General features: G+C 44.0%; 2 protein-coding genes across 3 annotated transcripts; both read right to left on the reverse strand.

Annotated features, from left to right (window-relative positions):
- Positions 1 to 5,558: 5,558 nt before the first annotated feature.
- Positions 5,559 to 11,548, reverse strand: nucb1 (nucleobindin 1). Of its 2 annotated transcripts, none has more exons than XM_041956826.1 (13): positions 11,478 to 11,548; positions 9,864 to 9,987; positions 9,643 to 9,750; positions 9,384 to 9,516; positions 8,659 to 8,762; positions 8,285 to 8,470; positions 8,097 to 8,187; positions 7,948 to 8,006; positions 7,629 to 7,721; positions 6,930 to 7,019; positions 6,287 to 6,457; positions 6,012 to 6,129; positions 5,559 to 5,914 (listed from the first exon to the last, which is right to left on the reverse strand). In XM_041956826.1, exons 2-13 carry the CDS (start codon positions 9,981 to 9,983, stop codon positions 5,829 to 5,831), a joined length of 1,359 nt encoding a protein of 452 aa, XP_041812760.1. In that variant the 5' UTR covers positions 9,984 to 9,987; positions 11,478 to 11,548; the 3' UTR covers positions 5,559 to 5,828. The 2 variants fall into 2 exon arrangements, with proteins under 2 accessions (XP_041812760.1, XP_041812761.1); XM_041956827.1 differs by having other exon boundaries at positions 11,374 to 11,501.
- Positions 11,549 to 12,267: 719 nt separating this feature from the next.
- Positions 12,268 to 14,694, reverse strand: ccndx (cyclin Dx). Its single transcript, XM_041956407.1, has 5 exons — positions 14,674 to 14,694; positions 14,241 to 14,516; positions 13,932 to 14,147; positions 12,594 to 12,920; positions 12,268 to 12,417 (listed from the first exon to the last, which is right to left on the reverse strand). Exons 1-5 carry the CDS (start codon positions 14,692 to 14,694, stop codon positions 12,268 to 12,270), a joined length of 990 nt encoding a protein of 329 aa, XP_041812341.1.
- Positions 14,695 to 15,057: the final 363 nt, after the last annotated feature.

Here is a 15,057-nt window from a genome sequence, read left to right on the forward strand (position 1 = left end):
CTGACTCGTCATGAAACAGTTAATTCAGTGGTTGGGGGCCTCTCAAGCTGATTGGGTGAGGCTGGCAGGCAAGAAACTAGTGCTGGGGGGGGGGCAGGGTAGTCGTGTGAATTTGTGAGTGAGATAAAAGTGGGGGAGAGGATATAAGATCCAGCGGTTGGAGCAAACACTGTGGAGTGGCAGGGGCTGAGGGTTTGGTGGAGGGGTGGGAGGGGGTGCAGGGGTGAGAGGAGGAAGTGCAGGCTCTGTGGACGACCTCTGACCCCCGGCCCAGGCTTCACTGAGATGAGAGACGGACCTGGAGAGGAGGAGAAGAAGAAGAAGAAGAAGAAGAGAGGGAAATGTGTGATAAATCTGCAGGAGCCAAATGATGGAGGCCGCTGAACACATAATGTGAGCCTGTGTTTCCCAGCAGGTGGTGATCTTCATATCATCACTCATATGATGCATCCTGACACACACACACACACACCTTTCTCCAAACCCTCAAACAGAGAATAAGCATTGCTGTTGCAGCAGAGCTCTCTCCTCCACTGACTGGCACCGCGCTACTCAAACGTCTGGAGTAATTCCTCCATCAGTGCGTGTCTCGGCTTCATGTATCCGAGCGTCCGGACTCATCGTGGTGAAAATGAATGCGCATGATGTGCGGAAACGAGTCGCGGACGGCAGCTTCACCTCAGCAGCCTACAAAACGCCGCCACGCAAACACAGAACAATTATCAGGCCTGCAGGTGGAAGCGGAAAGATGCGGCGCTGTTTCATACATTCATGTGGAAAAAAAAGGGTGTCATCATGAATTGTAATTACGGGCTGTATCCAGGAGGAATCCGGAAACCATCTGTAAAAATATCTCAGGCTGAATGAGGAGGCTGATCCTCCTCAGGGTGTTCAGACGGGGAATTAACTGCTGTCTTCACTAAATAAATGGCCTAAATGGGACAAAAGCTGCCTTTTCTGTGTATCAGGGCTGCTCAGGATAGCCTCACACCGCTATCACATCATGGTGGGAGGTGCCAATCATCCTGTAAATGATGTAGGCCTAATTAACAGATGAAATCATAAGATGTTACGCAATTGGGTTGTTTTTTTGTGATATCATGAACCGAAATGTCGGAAAACGGTGCGCCGCTTTGGCTTTATTCCGACTGCAAGGCGTCTATTTCCTATCAACACCCCACTGCCCCCCCTCTCCCTCACCACCCTGCCCCCCCACCCATAAAAACAGCTGGATGGTCTAACGCGCGGCTCGATCCGTGCAGCGCACATCACCGCGGATTTCAGCCGCCACCGAACGGTTTGTGTGTCTTACCCCCTCCATGATCGACAGAGAAAGGACATAAACGCGCATCGCTGGCCGGTTCACTCCATCAGAGCATCTGCGAGACGGAGGCTGCAGCTTATCCCCGTTACAGCCCGGTTACCAGCCTGCCCCATCCCCTCCCTGCCTCTGCTGTGGGAGCGACGGCTCGGGTTCAGCCGCTGCGTCGAGCTGCACGCAGGACGCACGGGCAGCTTCCGGGCGCGACTTTCAGAATAAAACAGGCAGGGCTTGAACAGCTGGTCTGACAAAATGACACAAAGCCAAAGACATGATGAACCCGATCAGTGTTGAAAATGACCCAATCAACCCAAAACCTTTCATATACAGAAAAACTGCACAGCCCACCCATAGAGTTTTTTTTAATTAAATTTCAACATTATAATATCCGTCTTACTGTACACTATTTTTTTTTACAAATAATTATTAGCATTGAATTTCTATGTTGTATAGTTCCTTTTATCTATTTTTACCCTTACTCTAATTATTATTTGTGTATGTGTGTGTGTGTGTGTAAATTTACACCTAATTACTATGATTATTTATAGCACTAACCTTTTAACACGGCCTTAAGGGTCATCCTGCATTTCATTGCACATCTACTGTACGAATGTGTGACAAATAAAATTCACACTGAGCCTGCATGAAGGCGACTGGATGAGTCAAGACTAGATTTATAGCAGCAGCTTCCAACCCAAAGGGTCACAAGATACATCTGGGAGGTTGTGAAATGATTTTTATTTAATCTCTGGTTATTTTTTGAGAGAGATAGTTGAGAGTTTTGCCCTTTAAGCATCCAAAACTATCCTGATGAAAGAGGGAACATCTCTCTTTGGTTGAAGAGTGTGCAAATAGACATATTAAACCCCTTTGTTATATGGTTGAAAACACTGATTTTCAAGGCGGGTTTCTATAATATACTGACTCCATATGTGCATATAAGTTGGTTGAAAATGAGCAATATTGTATCATCCTGTTTTTAAAAGAGGAAGGGAATTTATAAAGTAGCAATAAAATAATGACTAATAAGCTACGTATTTAAATAATCTTAAACATAAATACAAACATTTTGAAACTTTATCATGAAGACAAATAAGAGTGCTTCCGGCTCCCTTCCGGATGTTTCTGTGTAACTTGACGAGCTCCCATCGTTTATCTTCCCTCATCTCTCCTCCTCGGTGAGATGCTGGGTCTTAAAGGAACATCTTTTACCGGCTGTCGCCTTTTAAACTCCTCACATCATCACACTCACTTCTGACCTCACCTCGTTACAGTTTTTCTTTATTTCAACACAAAGCAAAGGACATCATCTGAGCAGTCATGCGTGAGATTCAATTCCTCAGTTTATTCTGACTGTGCGTTACATGAAACTTGGCAAAATAATTAAACAATTGCGCCCTCTGGCGGCTCAATCTGGGAAATGCAACGCACACCTACCATAAGGTTTGAGGCCAGATGTCGAGATTTTAAGCAAGTGTCATTAATTCACATTTACTCTGAAAGTGAAGGCAGTGAGGAACTTTTGAAAGGTCTCAGTCAACAATAAACATTCTTAAAAATGACCAAAACTTTGACTTAAGCTAAAAGTTTATGTTTAGGTGAGTGATCAGGAGGGTCTGTGAGGTTTATTATGGGGAATAAATTATTCCACTGAATCAGAGTGAAGTGTTAGACAGATGTCTCCCTCATGATTAAACGACCCGCTGCTCATGTTTGAAGACTGACAGACATGTTGGTAAAAATTTACCAGTCACCATCACCAGTCATGAAAGGCTGAGTCTGCCAGCCAATCAGCGCTCAGAGGAGGCGGGTTTTAAACACCAAGGTAGTGACGGAGGGAGGGGGTGGTGGGGTGGGGGGGTTGTAGGTGACGTAATGTCCTCCTCAGAGAGGCTGGTGCACAGTGGAGCCACCAGTGAAATTCAAAGTGCATCGAGATTAAATTTGCACAAAACATTTTAGAGAGACGGAAGAAAGAGCAAAATATCAGAGAGGAAAGTCTGCGACGATGAAGAGCAGACCAGGGATGAAGCCATGCTGAGTTTGTGGAAGTTTTATAGAGAAAAATGGTGAATAATTTTCAAGAAATATGTTCAAGAAATGACTGCGTGAAAGTCACCTGAATGAAACCTTCTGTTTTTATCTTACTGCCTCACCGACTGCTCCTCACTATCAGACTGATCGGAGCTGCCTGACAGATGAGTCAGTGAAAGAAGTTTTTCTCAGTAACAGACTTGATTAAACTCTTCAAATAAATATTCAACATTACCTGCAAATACCTGAAGACAAGTCGACCTCAAATGACGACTTCCTCTGTGTAAACCTAAAGAGAGAGAGCAGAGGAAGCACCGGTTACTGAATCACAGGGTTTGTTCCTCTTTGAGGCCTCAGTGGCCAAAGTCAGCGAGTAATGAAGAAGTCTTATTCTTAAAAGTGTTAAAGTCACTATCATGGAATAACAGTACAATAACAGTACAAATCCTGCTGTTAAATCTAATATAAGATGAAGTGTTACAGCAGTAAAACTTTAATATGAAATTACTCTCAGTGAAGAAAGGTTGTTTTTACTGGGTTATTGTTTTATAGTGCAAAGACGGTTATTTTAACCAATTATTATAAAAATTAAACAGTATATTTCTGACTATAAACTCTAATAGTGCATCAAAATGGGTGTTTTGCACATAAAAAGTCTTTCTGCAAAACAACCAGTGACCAGAAAAAGTAGAATAAGTCATTCAAGTGTAGTCAAGTCAATTTCACAGTATCAACATTTCGAGGTATCTGAGCAAAGCTTCCTTTATAACACACCTGTGGGCTCAGAATACACACCTGCTCACAGAGCATCAGGTCGTACCGCTGACGGTGTGCAGACAGCTTCAGTGCCGCCTCTGCTCAGAAACAGCTGGATGGAATGCTGGAGCTGCTGCGGGCGCTGCTCTGCAGACCAGCAGGCGTGATGCAGACCTGTTAAAGACCCCGCAGGGACCAGGACCTGAGTCCAGGTGTCACAGGAAATCTCATGTTGACACACAGACAGACACATGAGGGGTGTGCATTCAATGTGGTTACCTTCTTAATTTTAGTTAATTGCACCTTGTTTGAATGTTAATTAAAGCATTGGAAGGTAAACACACTGTCTCTGTATACAGTTTGCATTCATCCACATCAGCCCTAGACAATGTGCATCTTGGTGTCTTCCTGTATTATTTCACACCTGACAGATTGGGGCACCTGTCCACTCAGATTATGCCACTTAGCACCAGAATAAAAGAATTGTGGTTTACTCAAATTGCACCTGAGTTTGTGCTGAAACTGCAGCATCAGAACATGTTTGTGCATCCATTGAGTGAATTGTTGCGCTCAGTCAGAAGCTCTAATAGAGGAACCGCTGCATTTGCTTCCACATGAGGTCAAACATTTCAAAATAAGAGCGCTCTGCTCGGTCTGACGAGGCTGCATCATATTACTCGCCGACTTCACGATCCTGGCAGCTTCTTGAAGACGTCTTTATTTGGCCGATATGACAGCAGTGACTGACAGGAGGCAGCTGCATGGACACCAGGAGGGGAGGGGTCTGCGGGGGTCGCGAGAGGTCAGCGGGTTAGAGGAATGCTGATAGGAATGTCCTGGGCGGCGGCCAGAGGAGCATCTCGTCAGCGAGGACAAAAACAAGGATCAGCAGGTCCCCGGGGAGCCGAGACAGTGGACAACAGGTCCAGTGTCTGCAGAGACCCACAGCGACCAGAGGAGGAGGAGGAGGGGGAGGAGGAAGCTGGGATCCATCCACTCACCAACTTCTCTCCATACTATATCATTACTTCGTGTCACTTTGGTTTTTGTGATTTTTGTGCCACAAAATTATTTAAAATATCACTTGAATAGTTTTATTTTTTTTACTTAAACCCTTTTATTATCAGGTTGTAGTTCGAGGTTTTGAACCATTATTGTCAAGTCTTTTAATTTGTAGTAATCATTCAAGTCTCTGATTGTGCAACACTTGACATCAAAATGTCAGAAAACTCCAGCAAGAGGTCAGAAAAAAGGTGAACAACTGAGTTTAACCGCTTTGTGACTCATCTGCATGGAGGAAGATGGAGTTCAAACAGGAATACAGTCTCACAAGGCATCAGTGTAGTATGACAGCCCCCCCCCCCACCCCCCAGCAATCTGAGTTCGAGAGGTCTGGTTTGGAGATTTTAAATTAATACTTTATTTGAAGATGTTTACAATTTGACGCTAAAAAAAAAACCCTGAATCAATAAAAACTTCACTGAAACTGAAGATTTCTGGAAATACATGTAGTGATATCTGTTGTTGAGCTTTAATCTAATGTAGACCACAGAGATGAACACACACAGCACAATATGCGATGATTCACGAGCCACGTCTGTCTGAATTTATACATACAGTCCACATAGAGCCCATCTGGATATCTGTGTCAGTGCAAGTCAGAGTGTGTGTGTGTGTGTGTGTGTGTGTGTGTGTTAAGGCTGTGGAGCGAGCTGCTTTAAGTGTGTAAAGGCAGATTCTGTGGAGGCTCTGCAGGCAGATTATTCTGGGCTTCGGCTCCGTGCTCAGCTGGGGTTTTTGCTTCTGTGCGAGTGAGAAGAGAAAGATTCACTCAATAGAAGCAGATGCAACAGAAATCTATACCAGCACCAACACACAGATCACATCTCAGGTTGTTTACCTTTAGCTTCCAGTTTTTGTGCCTCTGGTTGGAACTGCAGTTCTCCATTAGGACCCACAGGAGGCTGCCCGTCTGCAGCCTGCTGCTCCTTCTGTCTCTGGGACATCTCCAACACCGCCTGAAATGATCGAAACTGAATTATCGTCTGTGCGTGTTACAGTGTCGTTACACTGGAGTTAATATAATTCAAATCTGACTGCTGTATAATTCAACTCGTGTCATGTGACCCTCTGTTTTAGCGCAGTTTCAGGCGGTCTAAACATGGCGGCAGTTACCTGCTGGTACTCTCTCCTCTGGGCCTCCAGGGCTTTGCCTCTCTCCTTCAGCAGCTCCTGCTCCTGACGTAGATTATCCGCCTTCCTCTTCAGCTCCTCCTCTTTGTCCCGGAGCTCGGCCTCAAATCGCAGGAGCTCTTCCTCTGTGTATGCCGGCTTGGTGTCCAGAGTCTTGAGAGACAGCCGGGGAACAAAAGTCATGCAAAGAATTCACTCTGCTCTTAAAAATGAGTAATGTAGCTGGAGCTTCTGTGCTTAGCATGCAGCTGTACTTTTTAAACGTGCAGTCTCCAGTCCTGATGTGCACACACTCACACTTAACCAAGAAATCTAAAGAGGAACTGCACTGACTTGAATGGTTGAGTTGCATTGTGGGTAATGTAGGTGTCCATTCTGATCTTTTTTTTTAAACTGTCATGAGTCTGACGATGTTATAACGGTGCAATGCTAAACCGCTGGACCGCTCAGCTAGCTAAGCGTAACATTACTTGTTGTGGGAGCAGCTCCAACCGTGCGAGCTGACGTGGTTCAACCTCACCACCCACATCTTCCCAGCTTGTCCTGGGATTTGAACCACAGACCGTCCAATCACCCGCCCACTCCCCCAACCTTCAGGCCACCTCTCAACCTTCGGGCTCTTTACCTCCCACTCTTTGGGATTATTGAACTCCTTCTTCTCGGTGGATTTGAGGAACTCCTCCAGGCTGACCAGACGATCTTTATTTGTGTCCACCTTTTAACACAAAGACGCAAGATGCATCAGTCAAAGCAGCGCAGAGAAAATGTGGAGACTGACTCATGGCATAAGTTTAAAAAACGAGAAGAGGTATAAAAGTAAATAATTAACGCCTAGTCAATGCATACAGAGTTTTTTTTTTTTTTTTTAAATGTAGTTTTTTTCTATGCATGTTGGCCTTTCATCCGCACACAAACACAGCTTCAGGTCGCTGAAAATGGAGCTGTTGGAAAACCTGTTCCAGGGTGAAGATATTCAGAAGCTCTGCAGGGTTCACGTGTTGACAGGGAGGAGTTCAGGGTTTGTTTACATGAGCCGATTTTCTGTAGCGGCAGCAGTGGCCAAAATAGTGCCGATGCTAACGTCGCTAACAGGACTTTTCACATGTGGACACATAAATGTACAGTTAGTCTTCCACTATACTGAGGAGCAGAGGCGTCAGAGAGCACTACAGGTGCCCCTGGACTCAAGTTGCAGGTAGCCTACTGATGATGGATTTTTCTAAGATTCTGATTGGCCAATATGACTTTAGGGTTATATCGCCACCTGTTGGTTTGGCATGCTGTGTGATTTTGTGTGGAGGTGTGGATCAGGCCTAAGACTCACATTCTTCATGACATGCTCCCTCATCCTCAGCCTTTCTTCCTCCATCTCCATCATATCATCCTCCTCATTCTTTGGGTCGTAGACCTTCTCCAGCTGGAGGAGAGAAGAGAACAGATGTTAGGCTGCCGCAGGGATGCTGCGCGCATCACTGCTGTTGGGTTGAAAACTTTTCCTTTTAGAAATTCTGCAGGAAGTGAGACGAAACAGCTGCGTTTTCAAATAGATGAGCATCCATGTTTGATATTCTGTCGTGGCATTTTCAGGGGTTTCATCAGGATTTTCATTATAAAACTCAACAAGTAAAAAAAGAGTTTCTTACCTCTTTAGTGAAAAGAGCCTCCAACTCCTGCTCATCTAAAACATCATCTTCATTTGTATCTAAGCAGAGAAGAAATGAGAACTTAATTCATGTCAAACTTATTACCCTGACATGAATAGGACAGGAGATGAAGAAGAGGAGTCGCTCACCGTGCAGTTTAAAAAATGTTTTGGGGTTGAACTCGTGAGGATCCAGGCCGTCCGTCTCCTCCCAGACTTCCCGTAGCTGAGCAACGCTACCCTGAAAAACGCAGCACAAACAGGAAACACAAGTAAGACAGCTCCATTCGCTTCCACTTGTTTAAACCGAAAACTAACAAATGTGCCTTTGTGCTTACCGGAGCATTGACTTTGGGGTGCTGGCGATGTTTCTCCTTCAGCTCCTGCATTCTCTTCTCCTCCTTCTCCCTCTTCTCCTGGTCCAGGCCCTTCAGGTACTCCCGCCTCTCGTGCTCCTTCAGCATCTCGTAGCGTTTGAACTCCTCGTGTCTCTCGGCGTCGTAGTTCTCCAGGTCCTTGGTGGCCTGGACAGAGAGCCAGATAGAGGCTGTCATCTTGAAATCCTTTTAATCAAAATGTTGACCTGTAGCTGTTGCACCCTTGAGTCTGATCAGCGTAATTATGATTCTGCTTGAACATTGCATGGTGGTCACAAACATTCACCGACTGCACTGAAAATGCAGTTTTTCATTCGTTAGCTGGAGGATCTTACCGTCGAGATAAGCAGCTCGAGGTCTTTGGCCTCAAAGGTGTTTTGATTGTGGGGATCAAGATGTTCAAACTGCTTCAGCAGTGACGCGTGATCCATCTGCAGGGCTGTACGGCAGATACACGAATTACCAAACACATGATGAACTCCTGACATACATCTCTGCACGGAGGCTACATTTCTCTCTCTCAATGCTGTTCTAACATTACATTCATACACTTTGCACATGTGCTGCTTCTGCCTGCTCTGTTTGGGAAAACTGTGATCTGCATCCATGCACATGAACTGATATTGAAAATGAGACAGTGCACATTTGCATGCTTGGACTCACTGAGTTTTCTGAGGGATAACAATGAATAGTTGCAAGAATTGCACATATTCTGTACATATGAGACCTAAATTTATTTCAATCTTTGAACAAAAAGGTGACCTTTTGCATGTTTTGATGTATTTGAGTTTTTTTTACCCTGACAATGTGCACATGTGCAGGTGCATCCATCTCTAACTGTAATTTGACTTCATACTTATCATTTATTAGTAAGACTTGAAGATACTACTGAGCTTTAGCGTTTGTGTAACATATGATGTTTGAGATAGTAACCAGCATACTGTATAATTCAGTACATAATTACCCTTTTTATATAAAGACAATACCACCTTAAAAATAATATTTGTTCATTTTTTCCAGGGGATATTTATTTAGATCTCGTACAGTCTCGTCCACTCACTCTGTACGTTGGTGCTGTCCAGTTTGGCTTTCAGCAGCATCCTGAGACGTGAAACCTCCTGACGCTTCAGCTCATCCAGGCGAGTCCTGACGTGGTGACTGACCAGGTCCAGCTCTTTACTGAGACGACCATTCTGACAGGGAACACGAGTCATCACAGGTGAGAAGAACAGATTAAATGTCAGATCCTTTTGTTGTCTCTAATTGGTAAACAAGGATAAATGAAGGGAGAAACAGTACAGTAAGGAATGGATGCTGACCTTGATGTCTTCTGTGTTTGCTGTTTGCAGTTTCTCTCTGAAGTGTGGGTCTGTCTCCAGCACCTCAATCACCTCTCTGAGATACCTGTCATAGTACAGGCCAGTGTCCTGCAAGAGGGTGAGGTAAAGGACAGGTTATTCACGACAAACTGAACCTCTGCTAAATCAGATGCCATGAATCCCATGAGATGGCGAATCACTGACGATATTGAGATTATTACCCCGTTCTCCTCCTGCACTTCCTCTTTAGCTTCCTGGTTGCCTACATTGCGATCAATAGGCACTGACCAGACCCCAGCAGAGATGGATAGAAGCAGCAGCCAGCCAGGTTTTAAGTTCATCCTCCTTCAAAATTAACACAACAATTAATGTTACGATAATGTGTGCCAAATGTTGAAAAGCGACAGTCTTAGCACAGAAAAGAACACGAGGCAGATGTGTGTGAGAAATAAAAACCAGCCAAGATGAATATCTTGTAGAGTGCCAGTATCTGGTGCCAGGTACGCCAAACTTAAAAAAAATAATCCAGATTCATCTTTTATTTGCCGCAGTCCTCTATGTGCAAATTTTGACCTTCCATAAATTTCTACTCTTAAATTCAAATAGATGCATTTTTTTCAGTGATATCTTAAATTACACTTCATCATGACGACACACGTTCACATACAAACTATAAAACAAAACCATTTATGTGTTTAATTCTGCTTTTTTTCATATTGAAGTTATTATACTTTGTTTTAAAACAGAGTAATCTGGTTATTCATATACAATATTTTACCACTATCAGAGTTTCATTGCCTGCCGTATGAACAACTGTGTCTTCTGTAACTGAACAGTATATGACACCAGGTTTGGTTTATAGTTGCCTGAACACTGCTGCATGTTAACTCTGCTGAATTTGTGCTGTATTTCTTTTCAATGTAATGGAAGACCAGGACGAGGGATCCTCAATTTATCCTCCACATGACCAGCGTCAGACTTTCATTTAAATGTGCAGTCAGTGCTTCTCGTATTATGTTTCTGTTTGTCACCAAGTATTGCATAACTCAAGTTCAAGGGCCGATAGTAACCCTGATTTTAATTTAGATAAATCCGTACATAAAACGTAACTCGCTCACTTAGAACAGACTACCATGAGCCCATCATATTCGGATTTTAGCGCAATTGGTTACTAGCTGGTGTGTATATTGTATGCCGAATTTACAAGGAGACTTAAGATATTTCGATAAGCTCTAAAGTTTTTTACTTTGTAGACGTGTGTGTCCTCGTCGATAAGACACAACAGTAATATGAGGTTTCTCAAGTGGAGATCTGGCGTGACGGTCAATCTTGAGCCAAAAAAATAGTTTTAAGAGCTGGATTAATGAGATACATTTAGTTTAACACACCTAAAATTTATCTATGGTATATGTTACACAATTTCAATTAAATATTAGTATTATATTGTATTGTTAGTGACTGTAGCCGGTTAGCTAACTAGCTTAAACAGGGACAACTCGGATGTGAATCAGGGCAGGACACAACAAAAATAGACCTTTCTGTAGGTGGGATTACCTGTGAGATTAAACATACGTCATAAGTGACTAAATGTTTTTTTTCACAGCATTTGAAATGTTATTCGTTCTTTGAAGTAATGTCACGGGTGATATTCACAGGGTCCGGTTAACGTTATCCATTAGCCCTAAGCTATAAAAACGTCTGGTACAGTTCTTCCGGCGCTGTTCCTCTTACCTCTCACGATTTTTTGTGAATTCTTCGTTTAAACGCAGCCGATATCAAAACCACAAGTCACATTTGCTAGAACACAAAATATCTAAAAATATCTCCCCTCTTACCGGACGTAGGTTTATAATATCTGATCCGATGCTCGAAGCACGATCTGACATTTGAGTCGGATAAAATCGACGTCATAAGGATGCAGCGTTGGTCCAACGTGCTGCGTTCAGGTACTGTAGGAAATAATCAAAGTTTTTTTTACTTCATGGATAATAGCGGTGGACTGGTGATCGAATTGTTGAGTCGTGATGGTGAAAGTAAAGTAAAGTCATTATGACAAATACGGTACATTATTAAGTATCTTAAATCAGCCATCGCCACTTTCTCTTTTCACTGTCCTTTTAGGGGCTAATTATGTCCCACCAAAAATAGAGGCCTAGGAATAGTAAGTGAACGTAGCATTGTCCCACTGGTAAATAACACATTAATGCAAAAGTATGTACAAACGTTTTAAACGTTTAATTGCTTTGAAAAATAGATCTGTTGTATATTTAATTCAGTACACAGACACAAAGTTATGGCAAATTGAAATAAATTAACATCAAAAGAGTCAACAATTGCACGAGATAATAAATAAAAGGTATAAATAACCATGCATCAAAATAACACCCAAGCCTACAATAAAATTAATAGAAATAGATAAAATATGGCACATGAAACACTCATAGCAAAACTGTTCAACAATAAATAAAGTCAAAAATAAATTAACAGTCACACAATAAAATCATTTCAAAATATAAAAACATGTCAGAGCATTTTGAGGTCATAATCAATTTATATCAGTTTGACTGATGAACTTGAGAGGTTTTGATTGATTCACACGTTCAATGCAACAGCTGATTTCAGTGTTTAAAAATCAATCTCTCTCATGTCAGTGGGTGTCCCCGGCCTTTCGTTCTCCACCTCCTCATCTTTCTCCATGGGTCCCTGCTGAAGCCCACTCCTCAGCCGCTGTCGGAGGGCATATTCGATCATCTCACTGTAGCACTGCAGCACAGCCTGGGATGCAAGACAAGGGGAAAATCCATTATTCATATAATAGATTACTGTGCAACAAGCAAGTGGCTGTTCTGTAAACACTCGCATCCCCTGCAAGGCACAAAAACCCTGAACCTGATCTAATCAAACAAACAGGCCTATGTTCAGCCTCAGACTGCAACCTCAGGTGTACTCACCAGGTCCGTCTGGCAGAGCTCAGCCAGAGCTTCGCCCATCACAGCCAGCTGAGCGGGGCCCTTGTTGCCCAGACCTCGCAGGGCACAGTTCAGTGATGCTGCAGCAACAAGTGACGGCGGCGCTCCCAGAAAACGGGCGTCACAGGCGCACATGGCAGCCAGCGTGTCGCTGTGCCGCCGCAGGGTGGAGAGCAGCTCCCCCTCAGAGTCCCCCCTGTCTCCATCTCCTCTCTCCTCCACACAGGCAAGAAAATGTGGGAGGAAGTCCTGCGGAGTCACTGCTGCTGTGTCCCACCGGAGGGAGGCGAGGATGACGCGCTCCATTTCCTGAAGGAGGGAAAGGAGGTGCGTTTAGGAAACAGTGACCAGCTACAGATTTCAGTATCAACCGGGCTCTGAAACTGACTGAAACAATGATTGCCCCTACCGGCTGTGTCATTATATCCACATTAATTACGAATAGAAAAAAGGTGTGACCTTTTTTCTATTCTAAATTGGATGAAAGCACCAATAATGAATTGAAGTATTGAGTCCAAACGTTGTGATAATCATTGTAGAGCTGAAACTGGTTGATTAATCGATTGATGGCAGATATTTTGATAATTGGTTAATTGCTTCAGTCATTTGTCAAACAAAAATAGTGAAAAAGAAATGCTACAGTCTGGTTCCAGCTTCTCAGATGGGAAGATTTGCTGCTTCTCTTTCTCACATCTCACAGTAAACTGAAATCCTCAGACAGAACAAGATGCTTGAAGATGCCCTGTTGGGTTCTAATCTGCAGGTTTATTGATCATTAAAATAGTCTTTATATTAATATGTTTATATCAGTTTCAGCTCTAATTGTTTTATTTGTGCCATCCATGCATCGTTTCAGGCCCTGGCATCTGTCATCATTTAATCTAATTTACAGTATAAACATTTTGATTGATTGTCAAATGTAAGTGACAGAAAAATCACTGATTTAAAATTAGGTAGTTGGATCATAAATTAAAGTTTTAAGTGGGTTGTCATTTAGTTGATGGAACATCAAAAGAGACAAACCAGTAATATTTCCAAAGCAGTTTGTTTCTCTTCATCATCCTGTCTTTGTCTTCACATTAGTGTGATACAGTGTTTACTGTATACAACTGTGTACAACTCTAGAATAACAACACTATAACAAGCTGTAAAGATTTTCTACATTTAAAAGCAATATTTAACTGAGTTTAAGGTCTTACAGGTGGTGATGATCCACAGCTGGAAAATACCCCTAAAACTCTTGTATAATCCTTTTATTTTTGAAATGAGGGTAACATCCTTTAAAGGTGTCCACAGTTAGCCGCTGTGTGACCGACTCACCCGCAGGTTGGACGGCTGGAAGCTGTATTCTGCTGCAGCACAGAGAGTATCAGCGGTGACGGTGTCGCACTCGCTGAGTTTGGAGGCGATGAGGATACAGCCAGCAGCCAGGCAGTATGGTGAGACAGGTACAGACAAAGAGGCGGACAGGAACCTGTCCATCAGAGAGACAGACAGGGGGAACACGGCCTCATCACAGCCGCACTCACAGCACACCTGCAGGGAAAAAAGATGTGAGGCATCAGTATCACAGGTGGCACGATGACGTTTCTCATCCATGAGGAAATGGAGCATGAGAGGGTTTCATACCTCCAGGGCCCACTTGGCGAGCTCCTCCCTGCGCTCTGGATCCCGCTGGATGAGGGTGACGTAGAGCATGGAGGGCATGTACCTCTCCTCCACATGAAGCAGCCTCTGGATCACACGATGCCCCGACACCGTGGGGTCCCAGGCGGCTCGCAGCTGAGACGAGCCTGTGACGTGGGCCTGGGCCTGCGCCTCAGTCCGGCTCTGGTCCTGACTCTGGTCGTCCTCCACCTCCTCACACCACAGAGACACAGACATGCCTTTGTCCATCTGCACAGCCTGCTGGGAAAATATTAACTTGTTTGCGTCCGAATGGGAAAAAGGCGCAGCAGCTTGTGTTCCTCCTTGTGGTCCACCTGAAGACCCTCTGCAGGCAACTGGAAGCTGGGAAATCCCTGCAGATCCTCCTTCCTCCTCGTTGAAGTAGTTCTGATACCTGTGGTGCTCTGATCAACATCACTCCCCAGTCCTCTGAGTTTTATACCCAGCAGGGAGAGAGAAAGAGGGAGTGGCACAGAGGGAAGGAAAAAAAAGGCAGCAGCGAGGGGCGGGAACCCTCGTGACTGACATAAAATAATAAGAAGACAACAATGTGGTCTGCGCAACAATTGCTTCAACAGGTGGGGAGAGGGAGAAAGAAGGAGAGCAGGGGAGAGAGGGAGGCAGGGGAGGAGAGAAGAGGAGCAGACAAGTGAGGGAGTGGCCCGCAGGGACAGAGCAACAGCTTGTCTCCGGCAGTGAAAGAGAGAAGGGAGGACAAGAAAAGGCTGCGAGGGGAGAGAAAAGGTCACATCCAGACTCTGACAATGGGAATGGATGA

The sequence above is a fragment of the Chelmon rostratus genome, chromosome 17 (genome assembly GCF_017976325.1).
Source record: "Chelmon rostratus isolate fCheRos1 chromosome 17, fCheRos1.pri, whole genome shotgun sequence".
Lineage (NCBI taxonomy): Eukaryota > Metazoa > Chordata > Actinopteri > Chaetodontiformes > Chaetodontidae > Chelmon > Chelmon rostratus.

What these genes read in the sequence shown, in the direction of transcription:
- nucb1 (XM_041956826.1), bottom strand. Translation starts at nt 9,983, where the DNA reads ATGAACTTAAAACCTGGCTGGCTGCTGCTTCTATCCATCTCTGCTGGG. An exon ending in ACCCCAAAGTCAATGCTCCG is followed by an intron (nt 8,188 to 8,284) that starts GTAAGCACAAAG and finishes TGCGTTTTTCAG; the next exon opens with GGTAGCGTTGCTCAGCTACG. An exon ending in AGAGGAGAGAGTACCAGCAG is followed by an intron (nt 6,130 to 6,286) that starts GTAACTGCCGCC and finishes CGATCATTTCAG; the next exon opens with GCGGTGTTGGAGATGTCCCA.
- ccndx (XM_041956407.1), bottom strand. Translation starts at nt 14,694, where the DNA reads ATGTTGATCAGAGCACCACAG. An exon ending in TGTTGATCAGAGCACCACAG is followed by an intron (nt 14,517 to 14,673) that starts GTATCAGAACTA and finishes TTTTCCCAGCAG; the next exon opens with GCTGTGCAGATGGACAAAGG. An exon ending in AGCTCTGCCAGACGGACCTG is followed by an intron (nt 12,418 to 12,593) that starts GTGAGTACACCT and finishes CTTGCATCCCAG; the next exon opens with GCTGTGCTGCAGTGCTACAG.